Here is a 26,021-nt window from a genome sequence, read left to right as displayed (position 1 = left end):
AAGGGGCCAGCCCTCGGCAGGACACCTAACATGCATTAAAGTAGAATCAAACATAAAAAGACTGGAATCATTCAACCCAATTCCGTTTATTATACAAATAACAATTCTACAAACAACTTTGACATCTGACAAACACAAAAATAGGAGGTCCCAAGAAATAATGCTACAACGTTCGCTATGGTTAATGCATATTGGAGTGTAATGGGAATACGAGATATGCTAGTCATCGACACGATGCTAACCCATATCGACGAATTACAATTAAAATACAAGCATATCGAAGTGATAATATGTGGAGACCTGAACATTCATTTGTATAAACAAGATGGATCAATAATCCTTTATGGAAAACAACAACAGAAAGATCAGGTTTGGGAAAAGAAACGTCAAAGCGAGCCATGATCTGGCTAATGAACTATTGAAAAAAGACACTAAAATAAGCCCAACCAGGGTAGGTACATATTCATCTACATTGCTGAACTATATCTACATATCTGAATCAATGACAACGAAGATTCTATCATTAGAAGTGGTGCCAACAGAATATAGCGACCATTCCAAAGAAACGACTGAGGAGCAGGAGCTTTCTTCCACTGCAGGAGCAGTGCCATCTGCCTCTAAGGGGCCTCCCCCTCAGGAGGGTAAGCCTGTGGGCTTTTATCTGGGAAGCTAGTTATGATTGTAGCAACTTCTTCTCTTGTAATACTTAGACCGCACATTATTTGAAATCTCTTCTGTGAACTCTGCAGCGTTTTGTCTTTGTTGCACTATCCTTCGTCCACTGCATCAAACCCTCTTTGTTTTACAACAACGCTGTACTTTTGCACGAGACTGCTGCCATTCTAAAATGGCCACCACGATCACTCAGCACCCACGGTGTCCATAGCAACATTGGGGAACATCCGCCCTGCCCGCATTGGCTGGAGCCACATACTTGACCAGCTCCTGATTCGCCAGCAGGCGAGAAGCAGGACCTCCACCTAAGGCCATCCGCACAAGGCTCTCCTGTCCCGAGCCCATTCCAGCAATGAAACGACCGAGGAGCAGGAGCTCGCTTCCACTGCAGGAGCAGTGCCATCTGCCTCTAAGGGGCCTCCCTCTCATGAAGGTAAGCCTGTGGGTTTTTATCTGGGAAGCTACTTATGATTGTAGCAACTTCTTCCCTTGTAATGCGTAGACCACACGTTATTTGAAATCTCTTCTGTGAACTCTGCTGCATTTTGTCTTTGCTGCACTATCCTTCGTCCACCGCATCAAAACCTCTTTGTTCTACCCGGACACTATACTTTTGCACGAGACCCGTTACCATTCTAAAATGGCCACCACAATCACTCGGCACCCACGGTGTCCATAGCAAAGTTGGGGAAACATCCGCACTGCCCGCATTGGCTGGAGCCACATACTTGACCAGCTCCTGATTCCCCGGCAGGCGAGAAGCCCGCCCTCCTCCTTAGGCCATCCTCACAAGGCTCTTCCTGTCCCGAGCCTGTCAGAGCCAGGAGGGACAGAGGAACGAGCACAAACCCTATACGAACAGACTTGCCCCATACTGTGAGAACAGTGCTGCACAAAGCTGTATTCTGAAGCACACCTTGTCTTGTTCATGATGACTGTGTCACCCTTGACTGCCTATATCCAATGCCATTGCGCTATCTGATACGTGATTCTACCCAATATTATTGCATTTTTATTGTTAATCACTGTCTTGTACTCAAGGGGTGAGCTGGCCGTATGACCACCCGACTCACAGTCACAGACCCAACCTGCTCAGCACCTTATGATCGACCATGATATTGTTAAGCGTCTAGCAAGTTAAAAGGGCACATTAACATGGTATAGCGTGCTGACACGTATCTCCCCAGCCCTCCCAGTTCCTACTACGTTCAGCACTGCGTTAGACCTAAACCACAGGGATGACAGTGCCCAACATTGCCTCTGCCCCCATAGCTATTAAGGCATTATACTCTTCCCAGTCACTGACTGAGTCTGAGACTATTACTTTGTTCCTTAATCTAGTCTAGGGCCTATTAAGTGCTCGGCATTTGGCCCTTCCGCAGATCGCGGATATTACAAGATAACATACCGACCTGCACTCAACCCTTTACCTTGCAGGGTATCACTAGCGGCATATCATTTAGCCTACTGTAGTATTGCACCTTACTCAGCCTATTGAAAGGTGTGTACGCTGTGGGGCTCTACTTGGCTCTTGAATGTTGTTTTAGTGCTTGCCCTTAAACTCTGATACCGAATCACAACGATGTATGTTCCAACTGCCTTATTCACATTGCTGTAAAAGAATCAAATGTATAGGTGTTGATGCGCAAAACCAACCTTACCTGCATCTCCGTACCAAATGAATTTTACCCACCTGGTTGTGCCTAAACTATTGTACATGTACTTGTGTTAAACTATCCTTGCTTGTATGCTAAAGTGTAACGGGTGCTAAACTACCCCACCTGCAAATTTAAGTGTAACTTAACCCACAGTCGTCCAGCTCTTTTTGCATCGATGAGTGGGTGGATGAGTTGCTTATGATCTCCACCTATGAAAAGGCAATTTGCAAATTGAACAGAGAGACTGAAAAGTTTATGGACATATGGGGGATCTTTCTCAATGTGTATGGTTAAAGTTTCATGGTGACTCAATATGCTGGTGTGTTTTTTCCAAATTCACTATTACCCTGATATTTATTCTGATTTGCTCTTATGCTAGCCAAGACCATGCCATGTTACATGGGGATGTGTTTTGTGATTATTTATACATTGTACTACCAAATGATACAGTTAGATATTCTTCTGTTTCTTTCTCTTCTCCTTTACTGGTCTCTTTTCAATGTTCTTTCTTCTTCTACTTTTTCTTCTTATCTATGTTGTGTTAAGCATTATGAGATGTTTTTTTCTTCTTTTGCTTCTCTTTTGAACTCCATCTTGTGACCAGGTTTTTAGTTTTATGAAGCTTGTTTGTTTCTGATTGTATTGCAAACTTTATTGGTGAAAATAAAAAATGATCTGAAATCTCCAAAAAAAACCAAAAAAAACCCAGAGCTAGGTGCCTTGTTGACCTGCGCTCATCTGCATTTGACAGATTCCATAGTTACTCCTACTCAAGCATGCTAAGCGTCTTATTAACCATCAGGTTCCCATTCTACATTGTAGAACATTCTCCATTTTACCTCCAAACATCATAAGATTTACTGCATAAGAACTACCGTTCCCTGTAAATCTAACAAAGACCCAATGCAGTCTCATGGGCTCCAAAAATGGGGATTAAGAACTCTCGACCACCACTCACAATCCGGCGGTAAATCCATGGGACTGAGTAACAGTAAATGGGATTAAATTCCAAAGAATCCCATCAACAAATGTTTTGTAAATCAGGCCCAATGAGCTTTGCATTAATTCAGTGGAATTCCAGCTAAAACGAGTAATGAGACCCTTTATGGGGTGAGAGAGTTTCATTTGAAAAATTATTTGTGATAACGAGATAGTGATCGAAGGTTGAATGATTTGTGTGCTGTTTCACCTTTAGTAGGACAGACTGTAGTACAATTGTCTCTGTGTGAATGGATGGCAGAGAGGTTTTCCACAGTGTCTGAACACTGCCCACGTGAGAAGCATTCAGAGTTAATACAGTCTGCCCTTTGTGTAGACGTCTATGTGAAAAGAGCTGCTTTTCTGGGTGCGGCCCCAGTTAGCGGTTGCTAATGGCAACATAAAATACCGTCTCACTTGACACCCTGTGGCTGGTTTTGACGCTTATAGCAAAAGGCCCAGTGTTTGAATGAGCATAAATCTTGAGCTATCACACACCATATTTAAAGCACAATGGTAAGCAGGGCTCTTGGCAGGATTTTGAAATGGGAATATTGTACTCGCTATATTTGGAAATTGGGAGTAAGTTTATATTTATAGAGTAATATCGAAATGCTCATGCCCAATAGGGGGCTATATTTTATAGTGTGTTAATATCTTTTAACTCTAAAACAGCCATACGCCTGTAATCCATACTTCTTTGCACTTAGCAATTCATGATCTTGGAAGGAAATATTTTTAGCGTAAAGTCGATCTTGAGGTCAAGCAGTAATCATTTTGAGCTCCTTCCTCAGGCACTTATCTACCAGTACTGCTGATCAGTATGCTTGTGTGAAGCTGTGTGCTGGAAGCAGAGGACAGAGTCTCATGTGTTTCTTATTTTTATTCTTATTTTTCATATTTTTTGTTGTGAGTATTTTTACTCGCCATTTCTGTTTGTTGGGAATATTTTTCAGTTTTTAGGAAGTGAAAGTAGCTTGTATGGCGTTTTTAATGTATGCCTGAATAAAGGGAAGTTGTGGATGTCTTCGTGGCAGGGGACCACATCCATGTCCCATTTTCTGAATGGTGTACTACTCATGTCACTACACATTACAAACTAAAATTGCATGAAGCCTTAAGATGACAGTGTATGCTAAGCACCAACTCATACCTAAAGACAGGACTCCCTATGCCTTGGATACTCTTTAACTACAAGCGACTTAAGCCCACTATCCTAAAACCAAATTGTAACTCTCTGCGCTTTCTTTCAGATTCTCCCTGTCAAGTATTCTGCAAAAGCATTTGCAACTTTTCATCAGATCAATGCTTTTGAGGATCAGGGCTGCGTTGTTTTTGATATCTGCTGCCAAGATAATGGAGACGCTGTGAAGATCTACTCTCTACAAAACCTGCGCAAACATGGCGAAGCCTTGGACCAGGTAAACTGCGAGTTATTGAAGCACGCATTTCCCCACAAAACACAAACTCTTCTCAAGTTTAGAGTAAAATAGCCATCACGTCAGTAATTTGATGACACATTTTACGCCAGATTGGAGATCATGTGCAATTTTAAGTTTAAAAACAGACTACATTGTCGGGTAACCATAGAAACACACAGCTGAGTTTATTTAAACTTGAATTGCAATTTAGAAGTAAATTAGGTGCCCTAAGTGAAGAGGTCATTTTAAAAAAATGACCTCATAAAAAATGTATTTCTTTCTAAATCGAACTGTCAGCCCCCGCGACACACACGAGTGCATGCAGGGGCTGACAGGCGCGCCAGGACCCGGAAGTGGCGCCCAGGGAGAACAGCTATAAGTGTATGTATGTGTGCGTGTGTTTGTTTGGGTGTTTGCGCACGTATGATAATTGGAGAATTCTTGGCTGGGGAGGGGCCTGAGGGAGTAGAGGTTCGGGGCCGGGGGGTGAAACCCCCCGATTTTGAGTTAATCCCGCCAGAGGGGGCCGGAGGGAGAGGGCGGAGGGAGGGAATGTGTTTTTTGTTAGGCGACCTACAAAAAGCAAAAAAATCACATGTAACAAATTTAGGAGACTGAACTAAAATATAGATCCAGAACTAATGTTTTTAAATCTTTGATAAGAACATCAATATATGTTTGTGACGTAGGACAGTAGCAGAGACATGAAAATGCCCCACATATGATCTTGGATATTGTCACCACTTTTGGTCTGCGGATTTTAATGTATATTAAAGGATTTCTCAAGCAGTAGTGTTTAGGTTGCATTTCACAGCGTGTGGAGGTGTATGTTACAACACAGAACATTTCAGACCCTGTAGGACGATCGGCAGTAGCTGCAGTAACATGTATGATGCCATCAGATGAGAGGACAGTGCACTTGGCCCCACCCAACCAGGCCCCACTTTCCAAAAGAGGAAGGAGGATGAACAGGCTCAGTGGTGGGAACATGCAACACTGAATGACTATTTCAAGAGGGCGAGGACAGGACAGGGCCTAAGAATTGCACGTTTCCATCCTTATGAAGATGACGATCCAGGTCTGCTTACTGACTGGGAGGAACCGAGTGCCAAGGAACCCACACATATGTTAAACCATCTAGCTAAGTATGAAGATTATAATTATATATTCAGGACCAAGCTATATTTGCTGTCAAGATAGGATTTCTTAAAGTACAGGTCGTGCAAGCTCTCAATCTTGAAGAAAGTTAGGAATTTAAAAAAAAAAAGATGATTAGAATCTCCGATTGTACCAAGATGAGATACAGAAAAGAAAGTTGCAGACATTTCTGTGGGACTTGCATGGATACCAATTTCTCAAAGTCAGCACCCACAAAGAGGAGGAGAAAACCAGGAGAGGGAAGAGGAAGAGAAATGGCGGTCGAGGCAAGGAGTGGCACGCAGAAGCGATCGAGTATCAAGGCTAGATGTGGAGATCTTGGTTTCACTCAGGACATTGGTGTGAGAATAATGTGCCCAGAAACATAAAACAAGACAATCCTAGAGTTTTGTCGAATTCCTACTTTGGGCCCATCGTTTTGACCACTATGTCCTTTTGACTATGCTAACACCCCAAAAAGATGCATTTTGCTTTACAAGAAAATTGAAGTTAATGAGACATTTCTCTGGTAAGATAACGCCCGGTGTGCCTGGAACCGTACTTGTCAGTGACCGGGCCGTAACAGAAGTAGATGCCACGTGATCAATAGAGTCAAGTGCTAGAAATGTCATTGTCATTTTTTCATTATTATTCAAGTTTCACAACAAAGTACAGACACACCGAAAACACACAGTGAGCGTAACCCATGCCCTCCTCCCACTGCCCCGACCCTCCCCCAACCCCACAACTAGGAGCTGAGATAAAAATATATATATATTATACAGTTACAGAAAAAACTATCTCAGATACTTGTAATTAAAGCTATGCTAGTAGTTCCACTGTAAGAAATCTGTTACAAATTGGGATGGATATGTTTCAATCCATGGACATTGCCACAGGAACCCTTATATTATGTTATGTTATGCTATTTTGCCTTAGTATATGCACTTCCTGCCATAGGTGGCATCGAAGTGCTATTGCCTGTCAGAGAAGCAAAGGAGGAGTATGATAGAACATTCAGTTGTAGTTAAGGAGGAGCAAAGTTGGGCAAATAGTTGGGATGAGGAGGAGGGATAGATTAGATGCTCAGGAAGGCATGAAAAGGAAAAAGGTGGAGGAGCTATGTGTACAAATGGACCAGATTTATCGTGGGATTCAACTGTATTCTATGGCGCACAGGGCTGAAAGGAGAGAGAGCTGGAGAAGAAGTGTTTGCTGTGCCAGGGGTTATGTCTGGGATGTACTCACTGCATGGTAAACCGGTGCAGGTTGAAGCCATGTCCAAGTAAACACAGGTGGATAATCCATTGTACTTACTTCCCAAGGCTCCCAACAACATTTGGGAGGGGTTGTATGTCAGAAATCCCAATGTGGCAAGTTTGTAAAAGCTCCCTGAAAAGCCAGCAAATAAAACTCACATATTTTGGTTTTGCCTTTTAGGTCATGGTTACCAAAAGGAATTTGTTTTAACCAAACCCCTAGTGTGTTAGGCAGTATCACATGCAGTACCCTTTGGGACCACTGCATGCAATTAGGACTACAAGTGTAAGCACAATTTCACCTTTGGTATAAGCCTGTACTACGCAGTAAAGTGGTAGCGATGGCTGAGCAGCCAGACTTATCTCAAGAGTTTAAGTGAGCAGTAGAACAAGTTACACAAAGGACCAACAAATACAGTGATTCAAACAAACACGTACTCAAGGTTTCCTGGTAAAAGAATATACATTTATTTACACAGTTAGTTAGAAAACATTACACTAGCACAAGCGGCTCAATATCACACACTAATAAACCACAAATACTCAACTGGCAAGTAAATGAAAAAGTTTGCTCCAAATTGAAGTGGGAGCAAAATGGCACTTCATATACTTTTAAAAGGGTTATAAAGACAAGGTTATTCAAATCAACAGCACACGTGCATTCATAGGCAGGGCAAAGGTTTTCAGTAACTACAACCAGCAATTCATCTCATAGGCCTGGGCCAAAGTCAATGGTTCAGAGTCTTTGTATTGGATAGCACAGTTCTGGTAGAAACGTTAAAGTGTTTGCTATGGAGTCTAGAAGAATTGGCTAGGGAAAAGTTTGACGAATGTTTAGGGAAGGACAAGCCTTCAAAGTTGAGGAAAGTTTCACTCACTTTCTCGATGGCCAAAAATATTTCAGGACCACGTTTGCACATTACCTTGTAATTGAAGAAGAGGTGTAGCTGAGGCAGTTGTTCCTGGCAGTTCGAGCAGATCTCGCAGTTCCTGAGCTTCAGTCGTAGGGACAAGAAGGAGGACAATGGGAGGTTCCTGCACTGCCCAGGGATGAGGCTAAAAGCTCAACAAAACGTCGCTTTAAGGTGTGAGTGCCTTAAAGACCACAAACTGGTTTCCTTCCCTTTGGCTATCTGGTTTTCAACAGCATTCTGATGAAAATTCGACCAAATGGGGACGATGTGCCGGTAGTTTACGAGTTGGTTGTTCCCACCAAACTCAAGGGAAGATGTTAACCTTGAACGGCTTCTCAGTCGATTTCAGGCAATTCAGACCTGCAGCTGGGCTGCACCGGTCATCCAGGAGTTGCAGCAGTCCTCTTCCTTCAGCTCGTCTTCGGTTCTTTCGTTCCAATGGTCGACTCGGCTTTCCAAGTCCCAGTGGCCTGCTTATAAACAGTTTTCCCCCATTCATTCCAGCCTGGCTGTCACTCACACAGCAGGGTGGCTGTCCTTGCCAGAGAGCCAGCCGGCCAATCACGCCAGAGTGCTTTCAGGTCTCCTTGGAGACTAAGCACAGGGAGTTTTCGGGCACCTCCCTCACATCCTGTCTATCCTAGACACTCAGGCGCCAGAGGAGGGCTTCAAAGGGACCAAACCTGGTTTGGCACGCAGAGACAAACACAAGAATGACCTTTCCTAAAAGAAATGGCGACCAGAATCTGTATTTACAGTTAGGTCTTGGGCGCCATATTGAAAAACACGGCTGACCCGATTTTTAGCTCCTGTTAGCGGTCAGGAAAAATCATGGTAGTTTGATCTAAACCACTGTTACCGTGGCGTCCCACACTCAATCCAAACAGAAAAACTTGGGTCTTTATCCATTGACCTCCAATGTGCGTTGTGTCTCCACTCTAATCCACAGTGCTCCTCAGTCCGCCTTCTTTCTGCCAGTGACCTTGATAACAATTAAAACACTATTTGCACTCACACTATGTTGTCAGAAAGGAGCTGCCTAGCTCTGGGGTTTTTGAATGGGGCAAATTTGTCTGCGCCAATTTGAATTTAAAAAAATGGATGGGTGGATGGTTTTGAGTTAATCTCAACCCCACCACTGTCTGTGCCGTTGCAGAAAGGGACCCAAATCAGTATTGCAACTACAAAAAATGAAGCAGACTAGCCCAATTTGCATGGCCACGTTCCCTCTGCACGGAAACACAAGTAACCTTAGTCATGTTTCAACCATTTTGGGCAGGGGTGAATTCCTAAAAATTGAAGTGGGGAGGCTCATCAACAAACGTAATAGGATGTGACATCACCAGAAATTAGCATATCAAGTTGAAATATGCAGATTTCATTAAATTTGCAATCATTCATAGAATAACCACCCAAATTGCACCGGACGAATGGCATTTGTCTTTCATAAAATCAACACACACAAAAAACCAAGAGAGGATAATTTGTTCTAATAGTTTTTTTGAAAACATTAAAAGGAGTGCATATTTTAAACTCCATGAACCAAGGTTAAGATGGATTTCTGAACTCTGACCTGGTGGGCAGAGGTTCAAGAAGGCCAGCCTAGTTTCTTGGAACAGCAGAACCTTCTGGACAAGCCAGACCGATCAAGGTAGCATCAGCGGCGGTCAAGACTAGGTCTCAGGAGAGGTGAGGGTGACTGAAAGCCCACAATGAGCACACACATTAAAGAACACTAGAAATCACTCCCAGTCAGGTGTATATATTAAAGATACATATACATTTATTCAAGGCCTTTAAAATCAAACACAAAGCAAATATCCACAGTAATACTTCAAACCAGTACAACACTACTATAAATATATGTACAATACCAAGTGGCCTAAAGGGTTAGTGCACAAAATGGGTCCACAATCTTGGAGGAAAGGGAGCAAGCAGTGAAAATAGTCTTTAGGCAGTTCTTCATCAATCAATTTCTAACTAAGAGGCAGTCCAGTCCCTACGAAGAGTGGAGCTTAATGCCCCAAAGTACTTTCAGGTGCTGGTGCACGCGATGGTGCAGAGGAGCGAAAACGGGGTCTCTTGCAGGAACTGTAGCAGCTCGGCAAGGTGGGTGAGGCGATGAAGAATAAGTTCCCACATTCCAGGAGGGCTCCCCAAAAGGGCAGAACAGGTTCCAGGAGTTGGGAATAGGGCGGTAGCTCAGGCTACCTGTGGAAAGGCAAGTCGCCCTCAGGGAAGCGTTGCAAGTACTACCGACCCCTGGTGCACTCTGTACCAAACTTCGGCAGTCGAGTCCACTTCGGTTGCAAATTCAAATGCGGCAATTGTGCGGCTCTGCAGCTTTCAGCAGCTGAGATACAGCGATGATTCCGTGGCAGAACAGTGGCAATTTATTCTGCTCCTTGCAAAGGGTTCACGCCAGTTTTACTGCAGCAGGATTCAGGGCACAGAGGGGCACATCAGCAAGGCACCTGCAAAGTTCATCACCTCGGCTGGGCGACACGGTGACCGTGTTCACTCGGGTTCGGGTGCTCTCTCTTTTTTCCAGATCTGGGAAAGCCCAGTGTAAGAAATTTGGTGTGAGAATGCCATGAACACAGAGATTACGATCTACCAAGTTTCAAGTGTCCACTCGAAACGGCGACGGTTTGAGAGTAAAGGTCCTGCGCAAGCTGGTCAGTTCACTGGTTGGCCCAGGAACAGTTCTGAAGAGGCTCACTTGCAGGTTAGGATGAAGGTGCCGTGAATAGTTGGTCCCACTATTCAAATGGGTCAAAGCCCCTTTGCAGACCTTCTGGTTCGATCAGATGCAGATGGTTCCAGTGGGACAACTGCAGGCTCGGGCTCAGGCTACCAAACCTTCCAGCGGGTGACCAGCGGTTTCTCGACTCGGCTTCTTAGTTTTAGGATACTTGGATCCTATCCTGGGTTCAGTGAGAACTCAAGAGATTGACCTGGTATGGGTGTTTGGAACCTTGTCTTATCCAGAATCTCCTTCACGCCAAAACAAGGAGGACCCAATGGGAGATCTTCTCACATACAGGCATACCAGGCGTGGACCAATAACAGTGGTCCCAGTCATTCCTAGCACACCAGACTCTCTGGCACCCAGGATGTGTATTGGAACTAGACAGTCCAGCCCACATCCTGGAGGCACACATACAAGGCATGCAGAAGCCAACGAAAGCTTCGCGTTTCATGGGGAAATGCATAACCGAATAAGGACTGACCCGGGTCTGCTTGACCTGGGGAAGGTAAAGGGACAAGATGGCCAAAGGACAGGACAAAGAACCTCGTAGCATGGCCATTTTGGAGCCAGGCCACCTTCCTGTGCTAACTGCGGTAAATGCGGTATGCATGGCAAGAAAGGGTTAAAACTATGCGAAAGTAAAAGCTGCCACCAGTCCTGTCCATGGCACATCCAAACTTCTCCTAAAAATCCTCTGAGGGAGTCTAGGGCCTTTGGAAATGAAAAGAAGACCCAAGCACACTCTACTGTATGGTACATTGTCCACTTGTAACATGTTGCAGAACCATTGCAACATAGGAAAGGACTAAGGGAAACAAAGTTTCCCAGTACTGACTGTCTTTAAGGACATGTCAGTTTCCCCATACCAAAGTGAGCGAAAACCAGCGGAGTGCAGCAGAAGGCAATATAATACAAACGTTTTCCCTGGAACTTGCAGTACCAAAATGAGACATTTCACCTTTAGTTGTTTTTTTTTTTCATCAGGTTATATAGTGAGAAGACTACGGTTCAATCCTAGGTCAGCTTTAATTTATAAATTCAAAGAGGACATTCATTGTTTCTCATTTTAGCTGGGGGGTGGGAGGGCTAAGTCACAAAACCAGTTCCGAACAACCAACCACCTCTAAACCTCAGTGGCCCATCACCAAATTACTCTGAAAAAAGTGGGTGGACTCCGTCCACCTTGTGTACCCTCGACTTGAGCCCTGGTTTTGGGCCTCATAAGTGGGTGAACCGGAGGCATGCTTCAACCATTTTGGGCCTCATCACTGAGGTGAACGCCACATATGTTTCAACCGTGTTGGGCCTCATCAGTGAGCTGAAGCTTGGTTCCCTATGTCACACAAGTGGAACGGGCATGAAGGACTGGTTCCTGAGCCTCCTGTGCCTAAAGTCACAAGCTGCACCTCACTGATGACACCCCATGAGACCTAAAATGTCTGGGGTTGCTTTTGGTCTTGTGTAAAAGGAAGTGGGCCTAGTAGTTAAGGGTGCACTTGCCCCTCTTGTGTGAGACCAAGCCTGAGTTATTATATATGTTCTCTTTCGTTCTGAAATGGCATGGTAGGCTGAAAACATGATAGACTGATGCATTGCCCAGAGCAATTCCAGAGGTTATGATTAGTTCAGATCCTGCCAGCCATCCACGTTCAGATGTTTACCTGCCACAATTTCAATTCACAAATACACCTCTGCCTGCAACATGGTGTTTTTTATAATGTAGGTCCCATATTTTCTCATATTTTTTCAGTACAAATCGAAATTGATTTAAAAGGATGGCACTTAAATTTGTCGATTTTGAAATTGTATAGTCTTTTGTCTTAATTAGATTTTTCAATACAATTTTAAGGCCTATTCATGGACATTTTTGCACGGTTCAAAGTGACTTTGCACTCCTGAAAAGTGACTTTGCACTGCCGACACAAACCCTGATTCATGGAACTGTACAACGTGTATTTATGCGGTGCAAAGTCTGCGCAAAGTAATTTTGTACTGCAAAAATACACTTTGTACAGTTCCATGAATCAGGGTTTGTGTCTGCAGTGCAGTCACTTTCCAGCAGTGCACAGTCACTTTGAAACGTGCAAAAAATTCTATGAATCGGGCCCACAGCGTTTTATCCAAACATACTTCAGTCTGAAATGGTGTAATTGACTCATTCTTGCTCATCGCTGACAGGCTCTCGCTTTTCTTTCAGACGTATAACATGGTATCGAAAAGTTACCCTCGCAGGTTTGTTTTGCCAGTGGCTGTCGATGGGGACACTCCCGTGGGGGTGAATCTTAACCCTTTGTCATACACTAGTGCAAAGGCTGTGAAAAGAGACGATGGCACGGTACGTATTTACCCCACCCTACGTGTTTGGTCTGGTAGATAATAATACGAACTGCACATTTAGTTTATGGAACAGTTCACACTGCTCCAGTTTTTTGTTTTTTTTTATTATAAATAATAATAATGATGTAATATAGATAGTAGTATAAGCTGGAGCACTCCTGCCTCTAAGCACTGTAAAATAAGCGTGGCTCGTGCTGCCTGTTTTAAGGGCTTTCAATACGATGCAGACTTTCCTCCACGCAGTTAAGTAGCACTTCCGGGGCAGCCATTCAGCATCACAACTTTTACTTTCGCCTGCAGATGTACATTAGTACAAATAACTTTAAAACCCGAATTATTAATGTCACGATCTTATAAAAAAGGATTGGCAAATCCAGCCAACAAGGACCAGGGGTAACTCGGGAGGATATTGCACCTGCACCTCTCACTAAGCTTCATAAGGATAACATGACTGCACCTTCTGATGACAGGGCTGCGGGCTATCAGGCCGCTTCAGGAGACAGTGCAACATGATTGCATTATTAATGCGGTGAGTGAGGGCCCAGCACGGTTTAGTGCCCCAAGGAAAGGATGGTCTAATTAGACATCCGTAACAATGCTATTAAACACACTTAGACAAACACACGAGATGCCCAGGTCTTGAAGGAATGTTCTGAACCCCGCCGCCTCCCTGCCAACCCCCAACAATCTAAGACACACGCCCACGCACGCATACACACACCAATCGAACACACACGCACCAATCTAACACACACACATGCACCAATTTAACACACACGCCCCAAATCTAACACACACACACATGCATGCACACACTCACGTGCACATACACCAAACTAACACACACATTCACACACACCAGTCTAACACACGCATCAATCTAACACGCACACACACACAGACACACCAGTCTAACACACACATTCCCACACTCACACACACACACACCAATGTATCACACACACCAATTTAAGACACAATGGGCCTCATTACGACCCAGGCGGACTTCGCGGTGCTAAATGCACCGCGAAGCATGGCGGAAAGCCGCCGATAGCGCCATGGGGGTTGGCGGATTTACCGCCCCATTCCGACCTCGGCGGAGCGGTAAATCCCCAATCCCCATTCTGCCCTTCCCCATTCCCATTTCTGCCCCATAGGGTATAATGGGAGTGGGGAAGGAGTTAATTACGCCACCGTAAAATACGGTGGCGTAATTAACAACGAGGTGCCGTAGCGCCATGGTTTTCTCCGGCTGGTAAAACCAGGCGGAGAAAACCTCCATGGCGCTACGGGAACTCGTAGTATGGCGGAGAGGTACGCCATGCACTACGCTGGCGTAATACCCTCTCCGCCAGGGTCCTAATGAGGCCCAATCACTATGATTTTCATGATGCACTCATTCATGGGGAACGAATAGTGGCGTCACCAGGAATCAAATTTAGGAGGGGCACAGAGGGGGCCAAAGACAAAAGTAGGGGGGCCACAGACAAAAGTGGGGGTGCGGGCGGGGTGTGAAAGGTAATGTGTGACGTCACAAGCACTCCTGCAGAGAGGCTTTTGTGCACACCAACTAGCCGCACCCCACTGCACCTTCCCTCTCATCAGAATGAAGGCATGAAACCATTCAGTGATTAATGGCCCATCATTAGCAGTTTTGTGGCTACATTCTGATGGGAGGGGCTGCAAGCTTCTATGCACACTATGGAGGTCGCTGTGCAGGAACACCTGAGAAGTGGCTCGTGCTCATGTTCATACCAATGTCAGAATGCATACCAAGATCACTGCTAGCTTTGAGACAAAAGGAGAGCATTTGCCGTGTGATCTGCAGACATTTGACTCAGTGAGTTTCACAAATAACACCAGGAACAGAGAACACGGTCACTGCTCACCTTCGGTAAGGGGGGGGCACAAGATTTCAGAGGGGACCAGAGCCCCCTAGCAACGCCACGGGGAACGAATGACAGCTCCCTATCACGCAAGAAAGTGCACTTCAACAGTTGGGCATAAGGCACCGTATGCAGCAATATTTGTGCTTCAATAGAGAGGGCTGCACTTTGTCAAGTTAGATTTTATGGCACATTCAAGCATTTTGACAATGTTTTTAGGAAACACTAAGACATACATGCCAATGGAAGTGGTCCGATCATCCTACATATCACATTTGTCCATCACTTTCCTATCCATTTGCAGTGTGCACAAGGAGAGCAGGGGTTGTACTCCTTCCTTCCTGATGGGAAATGTGTTACAGAATTCTTCTCTGATTTGGAAGGCACAGTTCTGATTGTGCTAATTAAGCAATAAGCCCTTCGCACGGGGGGGGCATTACCACTTCAGTTAAGGCCCTGAGGCCCATAGTTACCTTAGAAAAGGCCCTGGGGCATTACCTGAAGTGGTATTGCTATTAGTACCCCAGCTCTTAAGACCGGGGTACTCAAAGCATTTTCTTTTTTGTTCCGAAACACTCGGGGAAGGGAAAACCAAGTCTGTTTTCCCTTTCCATTGCAGCCATTGGAAACAATTGAAATAAGTTGTTTTTAAAATGGCTGCCATGGAAACGGCAGAAGGGATTACACGTATATACCTTTCCATGGCAGGCATTAAAAAAAAGTTAACAAAAAAAATGACCACCGTGGAAAGGAGAGAAGGGACTAAGTGTAGACCCTTCTTCCTTTCCACGATGGCCTGTCACAGATCGGGAGCAGACGCGCTGGGGACAGAATTGTTCCCAGCGCGTTTTCTCCAGAAATGGACTGAAAAGATGGTAAGTGGGGGTTGGGTGCAGGGATGGAATTCTGTGGATGGGGGAGGAGGGAAGGGAGAGGGGGACCACACTTATCTCATTCCCCACAGTGGAAAGATGGCAGCCTCCAGCCGTGAGGCGGCTTGGAGCGGGGGGATTGCCGCTGGTAATTTTCCCGTTCCGTGCCTCCTCATTGGCTTAGAGGCTTCCACACCCCCCACCGGGTATTGATATTAATAACTATCTGCATCCTGTGTACCGCATGCTGATCTCTCTCTCTCCCTGCTCTATTCTATCTGTCTCTCTCTTTTATCAGTCTTCTCTCTGTCTCCCTCTCTCTTTTCACTCTGTGCTCTTTCTTCCCCCTCTCGATCTCTGTCTCACTCTTTTTCACTCTCTTCTATGCCTCTCTGTTTTCTCTTCTCTCACTATCTGTCTCTGTCTGTCTCTCTCTCGTTATCACTCTCTGCCCCCCCCCATGCCACTCTGTGGGCACGAGTCTCGTGGTCAGGTGCACATTTGGAAGGTCCAGTCTAACCATTGCTAACAGAAGTGCGACGAGAGAAAAACACAGACATCTTGAAGGGTGGGGGATGCTGTGACTTTTTATGGTTAAAAGCAAAATGACAGCAGGAGTGACAGATGGCTCAGCCTGGTATGTGGCGACATGCACTGTCAGTGTGTATGTCCTGCAGGAATGTCGCCATCAAACTGAGAGTGCATTGTCCATGCAGGGTGAGGTGAGGATCAGTCGGCTAGGCTCTGCAGGGGGTGGACTTCTGCAAAAACCTGAAGGGACCGCAGGAGACGGATGCAGGATCTACAATGTGTGTTATGTTCCTATTAGTGTTTGCGCATACTGTGCAAACTGAAACAAATGTGTGGATTCAGGAGCAGTGCCAATCAATCAGTGGCCTTCATGCAAATTAAACACTGCTTTGGTTCTCACAGGAGAAACAGGCCATTTGTTTTACTCTGACCATAATCCTGTCCACAAAGGAAGGACATTTTGACAGACATAACCAGGCATATTATTGGCAAAAAAGCGATTAAAACTGGCATTATTTGATTGTACTATCATTGTAAAGTGTCTCTTTTTAAAATTGTACAGTTTAAGGATAGTTATAGAATAAAGCATAGTCATAATGGAAAGATCAGCCTGGTCTTACTTGGAAAGGCATGCCATCAAACCTAGCACAGCCATATAGAAGATAGAGTCTGATAGAAGTGCACATTTCAACCCACACTGTTTCCTTTCAGAATACTCCTATGGTAAAGGGAAAGGGGACAGCTAGGACCAGTGATGGCTCCTGGGTGCTTGGCTCAGCTAGGACCAGTGATGGCTCCTGGGTGCTTGGCTCAGCTAGGACCAGTGATGGCTCCTGGGTGCTTGGCTCAGCTAGGACCAGTGATGGCTCCTGGGTGCTTGGCTCAGCTAGGACCAGTGATGGCTCCTGGGTGCTTGGCTCAGCTAGGACCAGTGATGGCTCCTGGGTGCTTGGCTCAGCTAGGACCAATGATGGCTCCTGGGTGCTTGGCTCAGCTAGGACCAGTGATGGCTCCTGGGTGCTTGGCTGAGCATTTTGGCAGCATAAGAATGACCAGAGATCTTGCTACTTTATTCACTAAGAGCAAAATGCACACTGGTCTTGGTGCTCATTTCTCACAAATCATGAACGCGTTTGGAGCCATAGCATTTCGGTGCTGGACGGCCAATGTGGGCGGGACAAAGACTGATATGCAAATGGGAATTTCCCATCTGTGAAAGGTACAGTGAGCAAAAAGCGTGTGCTGCAAACTCTCATCTCAGAACAGGTTATCATGCCATGGTCTTTCTGGAGAGGAGCGCCTGCTACCTTTTTTGAAATACATGCCTGGACAAGTGCCTTTGATGGCAGATCTCTCAAGTGACGGCTAAACTTGCCAGGCTATCCTTTCTTCTCTTTAAGTAGGCCTTGTGGATTTGTAGATCCCGGTAGCCAGTTCTGCATTGCCCCTAACCTATTTGGCGAGGGATCATTCAGAAAGCTAGTGTACAACTTTGACATCTAATTTACTACAGGGCACAAAAGTTGTCAGTAATTTGGAAACACATGTTGGAAATGTAATTGAGTATTGGTGGTAAAACAGCTGTTCATAGTTTAAGATGTGCGAGCTGGTTCATGTGACCATCTTTGTGTGGGCCTCTGATGATGTTTATATAAACTAAGATGATAACAATAAGAAGAATGATTATTATATTTATTATTACTATTATTATTGTTTTTGCCATTTATCTATTCAGTCACATAACACACTTTGGCCCTGATTCACAGAAGAGTTTATAATGGTGCCATCCCATTGGAAATAGCTCTGTGAATCAGGCCCTTTGTGTCCACCTGGCTTTCAAATAATAGGTGGTATTTTTACCTAACACAAAAGTGTTCATTTTTTCTGTCCTCAAAAGGATACTCAGCTGGTGCAGTTCTGCTCGGCCTCCCACCTGCGACCATCAGGGCACACATACATCACTCCATCTGCACTGAAGTGACTGAGCTACCTTACAAGCAGCTGTAATGAGTGTATGCATTCAAGTGCAGTCCAGCTGTTTCTCTGGTGTGTATTTGCACATATGCAAACATTGGGGAGTGTGACTATACGAGACAACTAAGGAGCAGCATCCTCTCGGCTGCCCCGGCTGGTTGGTAAACCTCTCATGCCAGCCAGGGGACAAGGTGCCAGCTTTTTCCTGCTAGAGTCCCAAGAAGCCCTGGCCTTAGGAAGAAGAGAATAACTATTTACTGAAGATTAGCCGTTCATTGAGCTTGGCTGATGACCTGGGATGGCCGAAACTTGCAGACTTCAATAGGGTTTCATTATCCCAAAGCCCTCTATTCAAGTGCTGCGTCTACCCTCAAGTAGTGTGCACCCTCCCATCCCGCTTCAAATGTCCACTTTGACTGAACCTGTCTACAGATGGCCCACCTTCAGGTTTTGACAACCTTTTTGTATTCCTGCTGAGCCAGGTTTAGGTCACATTCCCTGGTCATAGAAGAACAATATTGATTGAATGCCCCCATTGATTGACAATGCACTCCTTTTTTCTTCCCAACTCATTGTTCCCCAAAGTCAAATCTCAAAGCCCTAGATCCAAAACGCTGCCCATGAATGTGTTCATTGATTTCTTGATGCACATTCAAACCGTCGACTTCACCATACTTTTTTTAGGCGGTTTGGATGATATAAGATACATAGGGCCTCATTACGAGGTTGGAGGTAGCCATGGCGCTTTTAGTGCCATGGCTGCCTTCAAACTCGTTCCGACTCCGCCCTGGTGAATGGAGCAATTACCGGTCCATTCCAAGGTTGGCGGACCGGTAATTTCCCATTCACCGGGGCCCTTCCCGATTCCCATTGAGCCCCCAATTGCGGTACCGTTATTAGCTCCAGAGGGAGGACCCACAAAGGGAATTCATAGTAGGGCGGTGCCGGTAACCCCTTATCACCCACCTCGTAATGAGCCCCATATACTTATCTCGGAGGGCGTTGTTACTAAGGAGGTTGGGGTTGGTGTGGGGGTCAGACAAGGATTCGTGCTGAGGGTATACTGCGGATATTGTGGATGCTATGAATCTGCTAAACGTCTTTCCTCAGAAGTTGGGTGCCATAAATCTAGACTGGCTGCTCTACGTAGATGATATTATGCTTTTTGCCCTTACTTCAATAGGTCTGCAGGAGCCCAAAATGCAGTGGGAAGATATGCCAAGGAATGCAAGTTGGCCATGAACCCAGAGAACTCCACGATTTTTGTATTTAACAAACAGGTGAAATATAGGAATGGTATCTGGTTTATTGATGCGATAGCAAGTCTGGAAGTCTCGAACCTCGCTTATTTGGATCATACCTTTGCAGTAAAATCTCATTTATCCCTGATAAAAACTAGAGTGTCAGTTAAACATGAAGCAATTATAGTCCAAATGAGATTCATTCTGGTTAAACTTTGTCTGTTTTCTCTTTTGCCCCTTCTAATCTTCCATAAACAGAAAGCTATCCCCAAACGGACCTATGGTTTAGAAGTATCAAGGGCTGGTTGGAAGTGTTTGAATGGAGGACATGGAGGAAAGTAGAGGGATTACCAAACTCAATCCCGCTTACAGTTACACGCTGGGAGTTGGGCTTGTTTTCTCTGTGGCACATTTATAAATGCAATAAACTGGACTGTTTTTTAAGATTAAGTGAGAGGAGGTAGCTTCTTTATATAACGCTCTTGGTGAACAATATTTACGCAATGAGTAGGCATCCATTATGGATTTATGTTGTCCTGTGAGGGTTTTTTAAATGAAGCTGCTGTTAACTCGGACATTGGTTTTTATAATTTTAAAAGGACAATTGATTACCTTGATAGAATGCATATGAGAGATCCCTATTCATATCCTTCAAATTGGGGATTTTACTGATTACCACCTTTTTCCATTCTTGGAGGGTGTCAGGGTCAGATGTGTGTCCAATGTGTGGAGTGGCAAGAGAGACCTTGATAAATGTTCTGCTGATATTTTACAAAACCAAGAATCTTAGAAGCAGATATTTGAGACCTGTTCTAAATGGAGTTGAGACCTGCCACCTGGGAACAGTGGTGCCTCTTCTTGGGCCAATCACAAAGTCTCTGTATTATGTATCCAACAGCATGTTACCTCCACAGGGCCTGGTTGCAGAGACAGAGAGAGCTGAACCAGAATTTAGGATGATGGATTTTGCTCTGCTCATTGTTTTAATCCCACAGTGGCCTATCTCAGATAGATTTGCAGGTCAAAATCGTATTCAATGCACAAATAGACTGCACTGTATATCCTGTGCTACTGTGATGCTATTAATAATGTAATTTGCTAGTTGGGCTATTTTCTAGAGGAATTGTGCTTAATCTTGTATATGATGCCAGAGCTATTAATTCTTTATATTTGATATTCTTATATTGTTGTATTGTGATATTGCTTTTATGGTTTTACTCTGAAATAATGCTGTATTGACTGACTGATAGAATGAGTACCTGGGAGATATTGCAGAAATATAAATTGTATGAAGTTAAATGTTTGGAGTCAGCAAACCTGGTTAAACGCCTCCCATATCTAGCGAAATCACCTTCAATGAAATCTTATCTGTTCTTCGGGAAATGTGGGATTAACTGCCTAACAACTCTTTAAGTATTTGGCCTGAGGATTGTCTCTTAGAAGAAAGAAGAACTTGTAGACTATGTTATATGCTGATAAAAGAAACCCTCAAATACCTAACTTTATATTGTAGTGTTTTGGGTAACTTAAGGAAGAACAATTTTGGAAGATGTGTCCACTCTGTACATTATGTGCTGTCAGAGAGGCAATGGGGTCGAATAGTGACAGGGGATTGCCTTTCTCAATCCATTGTTCTAATTAAATTCTTTTTAAAAGTTGTTATTCTCCTATTTGATATTCAGGGCCTTCCCCAGCAACTCCTAAGTCTTGAGGAATAATCTGTTTAGGTTGTGTGCCTGCTGTTGAAGGTCTTGTTGTGAAGTGGCTGCATTCATGTTTATTTGTGTATGTTAATGGGATTTAATGTTGTAATATTGTTTTTTTTATATATGGAAGTGTTCTATTTTGGTTGTTTCTATTCCAGTGATTGTATAGTATTTTATTAAATCTGTGATGATTGTTATGTATTTTGGTAAAATATATAACCAAACACAAATAAAAAAAAAAATTAAAAAAAAGATATAAGATGTTTCCATCGGACAGAGGCTATCTAGTAGGGTACATTGGTGGTACCTCATGAATCTAGTAATGCAATATTATTCAGTGTCCAGTGTTCCTGTAATGTAGATGACAATACATTTGTTATTTTTTTTTTTGTTATTTCTACTTGTCCTTTTACATTTCTGATTGTTTTAGAAATGTCACTTCTAGAATCTTTCAGTCATGCGTGTGTTATGTCTACCATTGGGGAATCCTTACCAATTCAGAAAAGAATCGAAAGAAACAATTAAGACGTGTTTTAATCTTCTGCCCCAGTCCAGGATCCTTATTTAGGCAATAAAATTAATTTCTTTGCAAGCGTCTAATGTGCCTTTGCTGGAAAGTCACTGTTCCTAGTGTATTCTGACAGGCACTGACCGATGTGAGTCGAATTCCCATTATGAAATCCGTAAGGTATGCCGTTGGGTAATACCCCTAGTGTGGAATAACATGCCCCACTTATCACAGGTGATTCAGGGTGGTGGTCTCAGGCATTCAGCAATCTGAAGTTGATCAAGTAAATACTATTGAGCTGGGAGATGCTAACAAAGGTTGAACTACTCAGACCTTGCTGAGGTTGCACTATGGAAATATGCCTTATGAAGGAGATTATAATTATCTGTGTTACCATTTCCACTTTTGCTATTGAAATTATTGTTTTGTATTATTATTTTGATCATCCTTATTATCATTATTAGCCTTTTGATGCGGAGAGGAGTGGGCTTCCGTGTATTTGTAATATCTTTCAGGTCCATATTATTTTCAACATTTCCTTTAGGTGTGGTGTACTCACGAGAACCTTTACGATGACTCCCTGGAAGAACTGGGTGGTTTTGACTTCCCGCACATTAACTACTCCATGTACAACGCCAAGAAATACAGCTTTGTCTATGGTCTAAGCCTTGGGCACCTGATTGGAGACTCTCTGTTAAAGATGGACGTGGAAACCAAGGTGACCAAGGTAGGATAGGCCTGCACAGTCACCAGAATAGAAGATCCCTCTCGAAGATACATTCTTTACTCGTTGTGTAAAGTCTCTCATTGGACGAGAGCACTGATGCCTGTAGGGTGGTCCCTTGGGTACAAGGCTCTGATTAGAAGACAGAAGACTTGCTTTGCAGAAGCACCCCTGGCCATAATTGAGCGATTTTCCACCAGCTTTCAGTATGGTAATGAGGGCAGAATTTAGGGAAAGAATAGAATAGGTGCTTTGCAATCTAAAATCTATTGAATTCATTGATAGGATACACCTAATGCTGTGCTTAAGCCTTCTCTGTCTTTGTGCTATATCTTCAAAAATGTCTCTCTACAATTCACCACTGCAATTCTCTCTAATCTGATTAACAACTGAAACAGTTAAGAAATCCAAATAGGAAATGAGGGACATTGTCAGCCTTCCTTACTCTGTATCCAGTGCCCTACAGTAAGGAGGCGATGGCCCCACTCAATAATGTCTATGAACCAGAAGGTGTTGATGTCTACAAATCTAAAAGTATACCTAGTTTAAGATTAGAATTTGCTGTCTATTTGGTATTTTGGAAAAAGGAAACTGAACAGGGCAACATTTATTTTTTGATATGTAGGTGCTTTGAAACAACTTTGGTGGTGATTTGGAGCAATGCGAAAGTATATTACCTTAGCTACATGCATGTGTCCACCACCATGCAAGAGCTTTAGAACCACTTTGAGATTCCAAGACATGAATCTATTTTTAGGAAACTTGGGAATTGACTATTCATTTGAACTCCACCTTTTGGTATTTTTAGATATGGAGGGAGAGCGGCTTCTATCCATCAGAACCAGTGTTTGTACCGCACCCAGATGCTACGGAGGAAGACGACGGCATCATTCTCTCTGTTGTAATTACACCGGAAGAGGTAAAAGTAGATTTCACCCTTTTTCCTACAACCTAATATTGACGTTTGTACTTTTAATAAAACAGGGACAGTCCAAAAAATGAAAATATGCCTCATCATTGATCAATATCAAGGCTCTTCATGTTCAGTGGTACCACCTTCTCCAGGGAACGAGACTTGCCTGTCCACCATTACTTCCCTGTGCACACATATGGCTATCGAGTTTCTGTGCCGTCGGTGGAGCGGCAAGAGCTCTTACTCAGTCGCACGCACCATGGCGAAGGATACGATATGGGAAGCACTAACTTGAAGGAAATAAGTCACAAACTGATAATATGCTATTGAGGGATCAAACAATTTGGTTGGTGTTCTAAGCCAGGTTTAGAACTCTGATTCCAAAAGCAAAACATTTAGGGCCTAATTCATGGAACTTTTCGCACAATGCAAATTGACTTTGCACTGGTGCAAAGTGAGTTTTCAGTGCCATCGAACACCCTGATTCATAGAGCGGTGCAGCGTGTATTTCTGCAGTGCAAAGTAACTTTGAATTGCAAAAGTACTCTTTGCACCACTGTAATGGGCCTATCACGGTGTAAAGTCCCTTTGCAGTGCAAAGTGAGTTTGCACTGCAAAAATGCACTTTGCACCACTCTGTGAACCAGGGTATTTCTTGGCCGTGCAAAGTCACTTTGCACCATTGCAAAGTCACTTTGCAATGTGCTAAAAGTTCCATGAATCAGGCCCTTAGCTTCTTGACCTGTAGTTTTCTAGATATTTTGGACTGCGAATCCCATGTGCTCCCGCCAATTGCATGCAGGCTAGACTGCTGGGAGTTGCAGTGCAAAGATCTGAAGAGCCAAAGGTTGCAAATCCCTTTCCTAGAAGGTGGGTCTTCCCAATACAGTGGGAGTGTTTTCTTTTTGACTTCAGTTGGGGCAATTACGGTCCCATATTGGCCTGTATTTACATGTGTACAAATCGTTATATTGATTTTCCAGTTTAGCTTTAATCTAACATTATTTTATGTTCTTGCCATTAATCCTGGGCCCAAGTTTATATATTTTCTTTTCAAACAATAAATTCTGAATCTTGTTATTATATGGAAAATCGGCCGCTTTGCCAGGCAGCACATTTTATTGTTTTTGCCGATTTACAATTCTGATTAGCAATGACTTCTGTTTTTAATGAACCTCTTTGTATTCAGCAAAGCAAAACCTTATGTGTGTCTTAAGTTGCTCGTCTTTTTGGAGCATTGATTATTTAGAGAATTCTTTACATTATTTCCTTGTTTAATTCATTGATTAATTATTTGAACACAAGTTACGTTTTCTTAAGAATCAACCTGTTTGTGTCAACAAATGAGTTATTTCTTTTTAAAGAACAGATTAATTATTCTGAAGAATCACTGTTTTTAACATATTAAAAATGTTAAAATCATTGTCGCACCTTGAGCCACGTTCGTATACACGCGTTTTAAATGCCATATCATATCATATTAAATATCTATATATATTACATGGCCTGCGGTAGCGGCCATGTAGTTATGGCTAAGTTGCTAAACCCATAGGAAGAGCACTTTATGAGCGCCTTATAATTTCGGTCCCCCTGGACGAATCCTCACCAAACTTTGCAAAAAAAGAACATGGCCCACTCTGTATTGAATTTGTTTGGTGAGGTTTGGTCCAGGGGGGGCAAAGTTATAGGGGGGTCCCAAAATGTCTTTTTCCCATAGGCTGAATGGAGAAAAAATTCTGTCGCGCCTACAGCCCAAACCGCTGGATGGATTTTCACCAAATGTGCAGTAGGAACAGCGGCTTGGTCCTGAAAGCGTGCTTTTGTAAATTTGGTGAAAATCCGTTCAGTAGTTTTTTTTTAAAACAACCAAAAAGTAGGTCTAAGAAAATGAGTGACATCTATGTCCGCTCCGCGGACACACTTCCCTGTTTGCTCCGCGGACAGGACACTGATTGGCCAATTGGCTTACGTCATGTCCGCAGCCATGCGACGTGCTCGCTGATTGGTTGGAGTGCCTGCCATCTTGGATTCGCGGACAGCGGCCGCTGTCCGTGGACATCGCAGTAAACACATATAAAAAAACACACCTTTGCACTTGTCAAATTTATCAAATAATCTCTGGGGAGGTGAGGGGAGATGAGGATGGGATGGGATATGGCTGCAAGAGGCAAAGAAACAGGTGGTTTTTGCTGCGAAATTTCGCAAACAGTTTGGATATTCGCGAACAGTCCTGTGAGGTTCCCGGACACCTCTGCATTACAGGGTTGGTGAAAACCAGTTCTTGGATGGCTTATAACTTTGGGGTCACTTAATTAAACTGCATGAAACTTTGCACTTAGTTTGTGGCCTGATTCCAAATGAGTCTGCAAAGTGTGATGGGATTCTGTCAAGAGGGGGTGAAATTAGAGAGGGGGTCCCAAAATAATATAAAGGCTTATAAATTAGGTGCCATTTGACAAATCTAAACTTCAGTTGGGGAACTGATAATAGATCTAGGTATAAATGCTTTTGCAAAGTTTGGTGGGATTTTGTAAA

The 26,021-nt window shown here is 43.7% G+C and overlaps 1 protein-coding gene across 2 annotated transcripts in view; it reads left to right on the top strand.

Moving 5' to 3' along the window:
* Window positions 1–26,021, top strand: part of LOC138487725 (carotenoid-cleaving dioxygenase, mitochondrial-like) — a 286,226-nt gene that overhangs the window by 254,369 nt on the left and 5,836 nt on the right. For both annotated transcript variants that reach the window (XM_069614272.1, XM_069614271.1), the window contains 4 exons: window positions 4,565–4,732; window positions 12,992–13,129; window positions 22,394–22,576; window positions 23,382–23,492. In XM_069614272.1, the coding sequence (XP_069470373.1) occupies window positions 4,565–4,732; window positions 12,992–13,129; window positions 22,394–22,576; window positions 23,382–23,492 (600 nt within the window). The remainder of the gene's footprint in view (window positions 1–4,564; window positions 4,733–12,991; window positions 13,130–22,393; window positions 22,577–23,381; window positions 23,493–26,021) is intronic.

The sequence above is a fragment of the Ambystoma mexicanum genome, chromosome 9 (genome assembly GCF_040938575.1).
Source record: "Ambystoma mexicanum isolate Mex_15411 chromosome 9, UKY_AmexF1_1, whole genome shotgun sequence".
Lineage (NCBI taxonomy): Eukaryota > Metazoa > Chordata > Amphibia > Caudata > Ambystomatidae > Ambystoma > Ambystoma mexicanum.
Note: the sequence above shows the minus strand (reverse complement) of the source record. Positions and strands in the feature narration are given on the sequence as shown.